At 36.5% G+C, this 13,062-nt stretch overlaps 1 protein-coding gene across 2 annotated transcripts in view; it reads right to left on the bottom strand.

Moving 5' to 3' along the window:
• LOC110678711 (E3 ubiquitin-protein ligase TRIM37-like) overlaps window positions 1–13,062 on the bottom strand; it is a 33,690-nt gene extending 20,628 nt beyond the window's left edge. Inside the window, exons 1-3 of one of the 2 annotated variants that reach the window (XM_021851928.1) lie at window positions 12,263–13,062; window positions 2,075–2,533; window positions 1,405–2,015 (exon numbers count right to left, since the gene is read on the bottom strand). In XM_021851928.1, coding sequence (XP_021707620.1) covers window positions 1,646–2,015; window positions 2,075–2,533; window positions 12,263–12,969 — 1,536 coding nt within the window. In that variant the 5' untranslated portion in view covers window positions 12,970–13,062 and the 3' untranslated portion in view covers window positions 1,405–1,645. Of the gene's footprint in view, window positions 1–1,404; window positions 2,016–2,074; window positions 2,534–12,262 lie in introns of those variants that run through there. The other variant, XM_021851929.1, reaches the window with a different exon arrangement.

Here is a 13,062-nt window from a genome sequence, read left to right as displayed (position 1 = left end):
TGATTGGAACCAATACTAGATGTTATAAACATATTGGCCAAATTGATTATGTTTTATCTTATTAAATACACAAAATTCGTGTGGCTTTGAATTGATTTATAAACTATGTATGAATATAGTTTTTCTTGCTGAACAGACCGACAACTGATAAATTGCGGTGGGCGTAAAGTGGGTTTCAGCGTTCAACAGCCAGTCATCATTTCACTTGAAAGCTTTGATGTATCCACAAAAGTATACAAAGAGATGTACCAGCGCTGGACATCGTCAAAAAGCTAAGATATCGTGATACAATTGACAAGCTGTAAATAATAAGAATTATTATATAGAATAACAACGTTAGGAATAATGGAGATTCGGAATTTCGCGAAAGCCACGAAATCCATGGAATTTATCCTTCATCGCGAAACTTGGAAAATAACGTGTAAATAGTTGAATTCTGAAGGTTTATATGATAATTGGGTTAATTCTACGAGTGGCGTGAGGTGAGAATTGTCGGTCTCGTATAGCGAGGTGACAATCGTCGACTCGAGTGAAGTGACTCTCCATTCGATTTACACGGCGAGTCACTTCACTCGAGTCGAGAATTGTCACCTCGCTATACGAGACCGACAATTCTCACCTCACGCCAGTCGTAGAATAAACCCAAATCTCAATTCGCAAAATACGAAAAATGATTGAAATTTATGCATATAAAGGTCATTTTTACTGTAAATATACATTTTTATGTCAAATATTATCAAACTATGGGACCGCGATTGATACGCAAAATTTTTCTTTCATCGCCTTGGTATCAGCGAAATTTTGAGAATTTTCCTTTTCCCTAAATATTGTATATTGGAATCATCCCAAATTCTTAAAACTTACAATTAGTGATTGAAACGAAGAAAACGAACAAAAAATACGTCCAATAAGCAACAAATATAATAGCTTCCAGACACTTCAAGATTGCATACAGTATTGGAAATTACAATTTAAGGTGTTAATAATAAGAAATTACATTTTAAACTGAAATACATTTTAAAAAATCAATTAAAAAATTCGTATTCATAATTCAAAATACACGGTTTGTGCGAGTCAGTGCACAGGTAATCAAATTCCTCACGGGACGCCTCTGACTGGAGGGTTAAAAGCCTATATTTGGTAGAAGTTTGAATAAATATATATATTTTAACCTTATTTAAAGCAAAAATAGGATGATAATTTCTTAACTGCGCAAAGTTTGGTGCGTACACAGTACTAAAAGTAAAAATAAAAGAATTGCTCAAGTACAGTGCATGGGCTGGTTTTAGTGGTTGGTTCGTCGTTGGTGCGTCATCCCCGCACTCCCTGAGTTACCTTCTCAGGGGGTATGTTTGCAGAATTCCCCCTTGTAAAAAAAAACAAAAAATACACACACACACACTCGAAGGGTTGAACAGTTTTATTCGTACAGCAACTTGTTCATTGTTGAGTTCAAATTTTCCAATGCATATAAGAAACAAATAGATATGATCACTTTCTCTTAAATCTCAAAATCTCAAAACTCTCAATCCAACATTCATGGTGAATGTTTTAACAACGTCTTCATGGTGCAATAAGAAAGAACAGCAGATTTTCGAGATACAGCGCAAAAATGAAAAAAAGTTATGCGGTTGCTTTATTCGCCCTAGGAAGGCGCATCCGGCAAAACGCGCACGCCGTAACGGAGTAGCAGAAGCGTATCTTCGTTGTCCAATTCGTCCAATTTGTCAAACGTATGAAGCGGCCTATCGTAATCTTTTGGTCCGAAATATTGCAATGAGCATCGTCGAGTAATCGCCTTATTATTATTGTACTTGATTTCCATAAAAGCTCTGCATGTTGCACTGGATTTCGATGACTTTAAGTGTACTCCCACAGTTGAACGTGTATATCTTATTATTTTAAAACGCCACGAACAACTGTTAACGTCATAGATTTTCGGACACTCAACTATTCTATCGATTCGAAATACACTTGGCATTATCTGGTAATGTTGTATGGAGTAGTAGTACTCGCTGAAAGAAGCTTAACTTTCATTAATCGTTCCCAACAAATTACAGACGGCTAAACTTACTCAACGTATCCTTTGATTATGGAAAACAATTTTTGTGTGATTTGCGGCATCTCCTCCAACAGATGTTTCAGCAATCGCTTCTCAATCAGAGCATTGGCAGGACGAATACCAATGCAAATTATGAGATCCCCATCTTTGTTGCAGTAACCATGATCCACGATACGAGTCACTTCTTCCACATCGAAAATCGAACCGTTAGCCTTATCCAGTTGGAATACTTTACGAATCGATTGTGAGTAATCCGGATGGTCGATGATGACTACCAGCTCATGGATAAATTGAAATATTGTCTCATCGTTAGGAATTGGTTCGATCTGCAGCATATTAGCTTTTGTTAAATGACAATCCCATTGAACTCCATATGTTGTCTCCAACGAAAAACTGACACGTTTGTCGATTTCAGCTTTGGAGAATCCTTCGTTAATTATTTTCTTCAGCTGATATGGGGAGATCAATTCGCTGTAACAAAAATAATAAAATTAGGGTATACCTTATATTACGGAGGAACTACAGTCGACTCTCTACAACGCGATGTTCTATAACTCGATATACTCTATAACTCGATGGATTTTTCGGTCCCTTCAAATTCCCATACATCGTGCTCTCCATAAGTCGATATTTCTATAACTCGATATCTCCATTAGTCGATGTCACGTGAGGAAAAAATTTCCCTCCATAACTCGATATCCATTTTGAAATCCTTCTTATACGGTGAAACTTGGACTAATTCTTGTTTGAAAGTGAATAAAGTCTTTAACCAGTTAAGTAAGAGTAAAAAAACATGAAAATATAAAATTTGATTTTCAGTAAAAAATTGTGATTTTTCGACCATTTAGAAAAAGTTTTCAAATATAATTTTTCAAAATGCTATCAACAAAATAATATTGCTTTCTTACAAAAGTGACCATAAATGTATTGGAAACACAGAAATTTAATACTTTCATTTTTGGATTTTTTCGTCTCCGTATGTTCTATAACTCGATAATTCTATAAGTCGATGGTCCCTTGGATATCGAGTTATGGAGAGTCGACTGTATTTCATTTTCATTTTGCAGCGTTTGGTGGGACAATGAGAGCGCAAGACAGTCCAAAGCCGGGGGAAGGGATAGGTAATGGCCGTAATAGTCTATGCGGACCACTTGAACACCATCGGAAATGATAGGAAGGGTTGGGGTAGGGTATAGGAAATTGGAGAAGACTTGACACAGTAATGCGATTAAGGTGATTATAGAACGAAGCCATACAGCACAAGACGAGAGAACCGAACAGCGCTCCGCGTTGAAAATTTATCCCATTGGTCACCACCAGCAAGCAAGCAATTTGATTGATTTTCAACGCGAACTGTTGTCAGATTCTCCAGTCTTGGGCACTTGAAAATTCAAAGTTTGGCTTCGTTTTATAATCACCTTAATGCTGCAAAATGTATATGTGCTAAAAGCAATTTAATTTGAGTTTTGAAGTATGATTTGAATTATTGAAATTCCAAATAGACTGACCAGTGTACAAGTAAGAAAGAATAAGCTGATCGCTTTTTAAAAATTTTATAAACAACAAAATAATAACAATATGAGAGTGATGCTAAGCTGAGAGAGACTCGCGAAGAGGAAAAATATCAACGTCATATGCAGCCCAGATTCCCCTCTCACGAAACGTCAAATGCAGCCCACCGTTTTTATGGCTGAAAAAGTGAAAAGTATTGTGTTCAAAGTCAACTGTTATTAAAAACCTCAATCGGCGGAGCAGTTTTTTCCAAAGATGCTGATAAATCTAAGCAGAAGAGGTTGTCTGCTACGTTTTCTGGCATGAAATTTCACTCAAACGGCTATTTATGATTCGATGTGATGCAAACTCAATCATTTTTTGCTGAGAGGTTCATGTGAGGATTTGAACAGCATGCGCATAATTGGTATAAACACAAAGTGGAATAAGAAAAAAAAACTCAGCAATCACAGAAAAAGAAGACCGTCTTCGCGAGTCTCGTCTCAGATGCTAAGGGCTGCTGATGGCACGATGCGACGCTTTAGGAGATTTTGATACTGATTGAACATTACTATAAAGAGCGAAATTTAATCGATAGTGATAACTTTACAAACTGTATCTGTTTTTGCACTGATTGACGATGCTGATTTATATAAAAATATTTGATATTATTAGTTCATTTGTTTGTGTGATCTAGGAGCAGAAAAATTTTACTTACCCTTGATAATAATACTTCCCTGACCAGAAATATTCTATTTTGAGCACCCTTTTCGAAGTTATTCTGTCCAGTTATCTAAGGATAACAGAAAGAAATCTGGGGGTATTTTAGAAGAATTTCCGAAAGAATCCTAGAGAGATAGTCGAAAGAATAACAGTTTTCTTGGAAAATTCAGGATACTCCCAGATTCTAGAGGTAATTCGGGAAGAATTTCTGCAAGAATCCTTAACAGAAGGATTTGAAGGATCCTCAGAAAGATTTTCGAAAGAATCCCAAAAGGCTTCCCGAAAGAATGCTAGAACGATATCTGGAAGATTTCCTACAGGATTTTTGGAAGAGTCCCAGACAAATTTCAAGAATATGGACGTAAAAATCTCAGTGGTATTTCTAGAATAATTTCAGAAAGATTTTCGGAAGCATCCTCGAAAGTATTCTAAAAGGATTCCGAAAGCATCTCAGGTGATTTCCGGAAGAATACCAGAATTTCCGGAAAAAGGCCAGAGTTATTTTCGGAGGAATTCTCGACGAATTTGTAGAGTCGTAGTACATTTTTTGGCAAAATCCTCTAAAAATATCCAGAAGAATTGCATCAGGATTTTTGTTAGAATCTTCCATTGAATTTCCGAAAAAATCTTTCGATTCGAATTTAATTTCCAGGATTTCAAAAGTAATCCTTAAGGAGATAAACGCAAACTCACATACAGATTTATGCAAATATTCCAATAAGATGTCCATAAGAATCACAAAGGATATCCGAAAGAATCTCAGATATAGTACCGAAATGCTAACGATTTTTTTTAGATGAGTCCAAAAGCGATATCTGGAAGTATTCTGTGATTTCCAGAAGAACTTGTAATTGTAATTGCTCGATCCACACCCTGGCAGACATCCGTCCGCCTATCTAGACACGGGCTAGGTGAGGACCTACCAAGCCTCCCCCGTTAACATGTCCTATACCGTTTAGCACACCGGGATCTTCCACAAGCAGGCGCCGGTATTTAAAGCGGTCCCACAAGTTTCAGATACATTAAATAGATATAGTCCCTCTGGCACTAAACCGAATAGCGCCCTCCACATCATCACCAGCACTGCCCATCCCGCGCGCCAACAAAATGCCGGAAGTAGCGTGCCGTGTAGCACATCAGATGTTTTACACAGCACACCACCTCCGACACCATGCTCAACGTACAGCAAAGACAGCGCTGATAAAAAGCGGAATGCGTCATTCGATTCAGTATCAGAGGGACTATAAATGTAACGAAGAGGAAATGAAAAAGATAGTAGAGATGGTTTGGCTGTTGGATTGCTGAAACGAGAAGAAATAAATAAAGTTATTACGTTAAAACGTGGTTTTTATAGTTAAATAAATGTATCGATAGTTTCTCATCTGTTTCTTTTCCGTATCGTAGTTGCGTCGATTATATCCAACTCGAGTTTTATCGTCTCCGCTCGGGCAATGAGGACCGCGATGAAATGAAAATATAAAAATATGTAGCATTAGTGTTTATCTATTATTTAATGTGGTTCTCATTTGCTTTCCAATACCTAAGTAACATGTGAACTCTGCCTCTATCAGAAAATTCTAATAAATTATAATTTATCCTCCTACACTTCCCTAACACAAAGTATCTCTATTAAATAAAATATTTACAAGTGCAAAAGCGCAAATAATAACCAAACAAATACCCCAAAATTCTTTCTAATTGTACGACAAACATTTCAAAACAATTACGAAATGCTAAAATTCAACAATAACTACCCTCAACAAAACTTTCATTCAATCACCCTTAAAATACATACACAGTCATCAGTAGACCCTGCACTATAATAACCTCCTAATATAACGCAGAGCTAAAAATGCTCTCTTGCGTTACACAATCTAAACAAGAAGCCATTTTCAAATACTTCCCATAATTTGTGCGCGGCAAAACAGATTCAACTTTCTACATAATGTAACCCAGCATGAACAGCTGCCCAACTCTCCAGATATGCGCCCTCCAAGTTCCAAGGTGCTGCTGCCTTACGTTGAAAACTTCTTTCCTCAAAGTCTGTCTATCAATTCCGAACTCTATTGCATTCTACCATACCAATCAGACCCTATTCCTGACTAGACACAAAGTCATAACCCCAATGTGATGGATTTACCCAGTAAATCCACAACCTTGTCATAACCCCTTTTACGTTAAGCAATCCTCGAGAGTCATCCATATTGATGCTTGGCAAAAAAAAAATATAGGTGTCAGTATTCAATCCACAAATTCCAAATTACACCACATTACGTTGGTCCGTTTGGCGTCGCCGGTGGATACCTGTTCTGGCATTCGTTTCTTTCAAATTTTACTTCTGTCCTCCCACTTTATCAATACGAATGTTGACGAATCACGATAATCTGAAGATCGTGACCAGAACGGAGGTAGGATTTATCACTAGGGACCAACCACCACCAAAAATGTTTCTCGCAGCAACCTGGAATCGAACCAAGGACCTTGCGATCGTTAGGTCTGTGCGTACACCACGCGCCTACCGACGCCTTGGAAGTATTCTGTGATTTCCAGAAGAACTTAGAGAAAAATCAGAAATAATCTCAAGATTTCCAGGTTTTGAAGGATTCATAAGTGATTTAAGGAAGAATCCCAGGAGGGTAATTCCAAAGAATTTTGGAGTAATTTCTGGACCATTTTTTTATATGCTGTATCAATATTTACAAGTAATTATAATAAACTAGCTTACCCGACGTGGCTAGACACGTTCCAATAACATTTTAAAGCGGAAAGCTATGTGAAAAAAAAAATCAAATCGCTTGAATATGATGACCGCAAAATCGCCTAAATGTATGCTCTGGTCATACTCAATCGCGCATGTGGCGCATTGTGATTCTCAATATTTTTTTTTTTTGCGGTGATTCAGAATTGTAATCACATACTAGTTTAATTGTATGTGGTGTCATTCAATATTTAAAATAAGATTCGTTAAGCCGAACATGTTGATCCTTCGACATGAACCAACGAGCATTGCTTGAAATAATGAGATTTTTTTGATTACTTTGATTACTGATTTCTTTTTCTGAGAATCTTCTAAAAGTTACTTTCAAATGGTTCCGAAAATTCCTTTTGAAATTATTCCGTGAATCTTTCTGCAGTTCATCTGGATATCGGAATTATTCTGGAAAATATTCATGAAGTCTTCTGGATGTCTGTGAATTTCCTTTAAATCTTTCTGTGATTCTGGCGAAATAACTTCTGGGATTCTTTTGAATATCACTGTAATTTGGATTTAGAATTCTCATGGGATTATATCAGATATTAACGAAAATCCTTCATACAGAAGTGATGCTTCTGTAAATCGCCTTGGAATTCTTCTGGAAATCCTTCTATAATCCCAGAAAATTTTTCAGAAGGATATTTTTAATAATCTCAATGGAATTTCTGAAAAATACCAGAACGATTTACGGTTGAAGCTCACAAAAACTTCCGGTAGAATTCTTGAATGATATCCGGAAGAATGACGGTCGTATTTTTGGATGAATCTTAGCAGGTTTTACAGCACAATCCCAGCAAAATTTATAGAAAAATTTAGAATAGAAAGATATCGGAAAAAAATCTCCAACAGGATTTTTGGAAGAGTCCCAGAAGTATTTCAAAGATATTGGCGTAAAAATCTCAGTGGAATTTCTTGAAGAATTTCAGAAAGATTTCCGAAAGCATCTCAGGTCATTTCCGGAAGAATACCAGAGGCATTCTCATAAGAATACCAGAAATATTTCATCTTCAAATCTAGAGTTATTTTCGGAGGGATTCTCGAAGAATTTCTAGTAGAGTCGTACATTTTTTGATAAAATCCTCTTTAAATATCCAAATGAATTCCATCAGGATTTTTGGTAAAATCTTCCATAGTATTTCGAAAACAATTTTCAAGACAGTCAAAGTCAAATTTCAAAGAATTTAATTCCCTGGATTTCAAAAGTAATCCTTAAGGAGATACACGCAAAATCACATACAGAGTTCTGCAAAAAAAAATCCAAAAAGATGTCCAGAAGAATTGCAATGCGATATCCGAAAGAATCTCAGAAGTAATACCGGAATGGTAACGTTTTTTTTTTTTTGATGAGTCCCAAAGCGATATCTGGAAGAAAATTCAGAAATAATCTCAAGATTTTCAGAACAATCCCAGAGAGGATTTGAAGGATTCATGAGTGATTTAAGGAAGAATCCCGGGAGACGCTCCCAAAGAATTCTAGAGTAATTTCTGGAATATTTTTTTTTCTTATGATTTATATATAAAATTACTTTGATTCAAATATATTTCTTGTGTAGCATTAAGTTTCACTGCAGACACAGCTCGTAACATCAATAATAAATTTAATTTATAAATCTTTTAAGCACATCCAAATTAAATAACAGTTCATAGAGTAAAATACCATTCTCATGAGTTTTTGAGGATCATATGGTCGGTGTTTAGACAGACCAGACTAGATGAATTTTGGAGCTCTAAGGATACGTAAAGAACTCCATCAATTTTAAGTCTTCCATGTTATTTTGATACAAAAGTATCATCAAATAGATAAGTTCCATTATTACAGTAAATATCTATAATATTTTGATGTTTCACATGTTTGGGGTACATTTTTCTTACTCGATTAAAAAAAAACACTTGTATCAGTCTGTCTGAACACCGACCATATCTATGTTTGCTATTTGATATTAAAATACTTGAATTGTGCTGTATCAATATTTACAGGTAATTATAATAAATAAGTATGTATAGAACAATAACAATTTTAATCTATCCCCATAATTGAACGACAATATTAATTAGAATGAGCCTCCACCACATCATCCCTCTCAGGAGAATTTTGATTCCCAATATTTTTTTTGCGGTGGTTCAGAATTGAAAATATCAAAAGTCTATTGTAATCACATACTTCTTGTTCAATTGCATGTGGTGTTATTCGATATTTAAAATAAGATTCGTTAAGCCGAACATGTTGATCCTTCCACAAGAACCTTATGTTAAGAGATTTTATCGTAATGCACAACCAGCCTAAACGTTCTTCCCCTTTTGTTTATGTACTAATTATAATTTCAAATTATTTTAATTAAATTAGTTGTGTTGTCTACTATTGTACACGGCAACATGTTTCAAAATAAGTGGAGCTGCTTTTAAAACAAACTTTTACATCGATCAACCAAACCATAGAATATCCAATAGCGGAAAAATAATAATAAAAACCGATCATTGCAAATCGAGCCGAACTGGCGCTCTTTCCGTGCGCGCGCGCTTTCTGCAGAGCTGTCAAAACAGACTTTTGCCTTCCTTCTTTCGCTCTACAATTGAAAGCGAACACGTTTTTACAAAAAGCGTCTAGTTTTATTTCGTGCTCATTACTAACTGTTCAAATGGAGTGAAAATTCTAGTTGCTATGGATACCGCAGCAAACCATGCTTACTGCGATCCAACTCATAATTTGAAATTCAAATTTGCATTAAGTGCTATAATTTATTATGGTTGGTTGTAGTACTGGCTTAATATTATGGGATGGTAATACTCTCCTTCAACTCAACAACTCAGCATGATCCACCTCGGGGTGGATTGGTGAGCTGTCTGGTCGTTGCAGATGAACAATCATCGTGTAGCGCGACATTGGGTGATATGAATAAAAAACGTTGAACTTTACTACGTGTAGCATCTACTCAAAAACAAAATCCACAAAGTTTACTACACTTTTGGTATGAATAAAAAACTTTTCGAACATGTAGTACTTTCTACTTTCGAACATGAGCAGTGACTGAAGCTGCACGTTAAGAAATTTCCATTCAGAGTGCAGAGTGATTCTGCACGTAAAGAACAATCTATTCAGAGTGACGCTTAAAATCAATAAATCATGCATATGGAGGAAATGCATGGAATCTAATCGATTACGCGACAATTTGCACAAAATCATGAAGGTTCTGTTAATTGGTAAGATTTGTAGAGTAACTTTGCGATTAGTCTGGCATTCTCTTTTGTCTATGATTTTATGATGATGGTACATCGAAGAATTTTCTGGGTGGTTTTCGGTCTGCGCCAATGCCAGTGATTGATGATTTTTTCAATATTAGCTTAACATCTATGAAAAGATCTTGAGATTACAGCTATTAAATTAGGAACCACATATTTTCTAGCACCAGTACTGTTATTCTGGTGAAATTGCGGTAGAATTTTGATGCTCCCCGTGTGTTTTCTTAACAACTTGTTGAATTCCGGAAGTTCTAAGTGTTTCTGTGATATTCTCGTTATTTTGGTGGGGATTGTGATAGTATCCTTTCTAGAAACTTAAAATGTAGAGATTTTTATGAGAATTGTAGTGATTCCATTGGTAGTCGTTAGAATTCAATGAGGATCTCTCCTAAAATACCAGGCTTCCTTTTGAAATTATTAAAATTCCTATCGATTTCACAAAAAATTCCATTGAAATCTATAAAATATTTACCGACATTCAAAATGTTTATATTTAAGCTTTGCTTTGATATTTCAACGGAACTGGAGATCAAGGGAATCTTAAAGGTTTTTACAATAATTACAAAGTTTAATTTTCAGAATTACAAATATCACACAATAATTCGCAGGAATCCCACCGCAATCTCATAGATTCTTACAGAAATATCGTCTCAAAGATACCCACGGAATTCCAAGAGATTCTCATTCTCACCCCAATTCTAGAGTTTTTACCAGATTTCTAATATTTCCGCAATATTCCTAGAATGATATTTACACTTCCAGAATTATCATAAAAAATCCGACATCCCTATCGGAATCCCAAAGTTCCTACGAGAATTCCGGAATTCCAAAGGAAATCTTAAGAATTTGAGATGTCACAATTTACACGTAAAATTCAGAACTACGTTATAAATATCTGAATTCCTACCGACATCCTAAAATTCCTAGAAAATAACATAATTATCGTTATGCCAGAATTCACACGGATATTACAAATTTCTACTGTCGGTAATCTTACCGGAATCTCAGAATTGGCGAGGTGAATGTTTTCGTAACATCAGAATTCTTAAGCAAAACTCAAAATACCTTCCGAAATATCAAAACTCACATCGTTTTCCCATGATTTTCACTCAAAAGTAAATTATTCCATTCAATTCCGCAATGTTCGAAAGGTGTAGAAAGGAAAATGACACAAACATGTTCCACTCGTGTTCCACATATAGCGTTTACTACCGAGATTGTATAGTAAACTCAACTTTACTACATTTTATTCATACGGCCCATTATCATTGCCACCAAGCTTGCAACTCACCAGAAAATCGTGGTACAATTAACAACGGCCCTCATATTAAAATAAGATTGTCGCCACTTTCTACTCAGTGAATCTACTAGTCATTTTCCTCAGAGTAATATTCCCCACGTCGAATATAATAACGATGTGTCTAGCTAGCTAATAGTAAGAGTGGCTACGGATCATTCTGGTTAGCAAAAGGCAAACTGATCGTCACCATTCACCAATAGTATTAATGTCCACTTCGAATAGATTAATTATTTGAAATGGACATCAATTCTATCAATGACGCAGAATGTCCGTTGGATCACATCCGAGATATTAGTGCGTCTATGCCATATGAATTTATGACGCGGCTTTAAGCAAAAAATGCTAAAATGTGATACCACCACTACAGGTTACGCCTTTGGTTTCCATCATATGGGCTAATGGATTATGCCCTCCCATCGCGGCAAGGTCGCATAACCAACGCATGTTAGCATTTACAACAACTTATAACTTATTGTAATTAGATATGTAACCTTAAAACTTCATATTAATTTATTTTTATCAAAATATTGAAAATTTAGCCAACTGTACGAATTTCGGTCCCACACGGTATAAGCTTTCATCATCATGACGTTTTCGATAAATAATGAGGATTTTATTCTTAATACCGCAAAAATAGGCATTAAAAAAGAATGATAGGAAATTTGCCCTAAAAGTTAGTCCACCCGCAACTTACCATCCAACGTCTTCCACTTCCTGCAGTTCAAGATCCATCGGTATCTTCGTCAGCTCGTTGCTTTCGACGCTTAGTTCCGCAAACTGCTGCATGAACTCCTTCTTCGACAGCCGGTCGGTTTTTCTACGGAAATTCTCCAAAACGGCGCCATACAAGACCGGGATTTCCATTTTCTCCTCAACGGATTTCTTCCGAGCGGTCAGCGAGCGAGACATGTGCATTCTGGACGACTCGGCAAGGGCATCAATGCGCCCCAGGCCACCGGAAAGCTCTTTCTCAAGTAGTTCGAGGTTCCTTCGGTACTTTGCGGTGTGCGTTTGCAGCTCAGCGTGAAGTTTTCCCGCTGCGGTCAAATTGGCCTCTATTTTGGCAACGCTTTCACGATAAACGACATTCAAACTACAAATGTAATGGGAATCGTGCGGTTGTTCCGGTTCGACACATGTTCCGCAAATGGTTTCATTGCAGTTGTAGCAGTAAATGCTGTAGAGCTTCGAGTGAATCGGACAAAGGTCTACGGATTGACCCGGACGTTCCGTTTTTCCCGTGGTGGTGGAAACATCGGATGGTTCGTTTTGGCACTTCCGGCAGAGCAGTTCCGAACCGTTCAAACACGCGATGCAACAGATTTTGCAGCATTTGGAGCAAGAAACGGTTAACCCGGACCAGCTTCCACATCCGGCACAAACAGGAACGGCTTTGAACATTTTTACTTTGAAACTCGATGGCAAAATAATTTAACAAATTTAATTATTCCAAACTTTGGCGTGGCAAGCAAACCTAATGAATGAACAAAACTG

Source organism: Aedes aegypti, chromosome 3, assembly GCF_002204515.2.
Source record: "Aedes aegypti strain LVP_AGWG chromosome 3, AaegL5.0 Primary Assembly, whole genome shotgun sequence".
Classification (NCBI taxonomy): domain Eukaryota; kingdom Metazoa; phylum Arthropoda; class Insecta; order Diptera; family Culicidae; genus Aedes; species Aedes aegypti.
The sequence above is the reverse complement of the archived record's forward strand: the minus strand, read 5'-3'. Positions and strand labels throughout refer to the sequence as shown.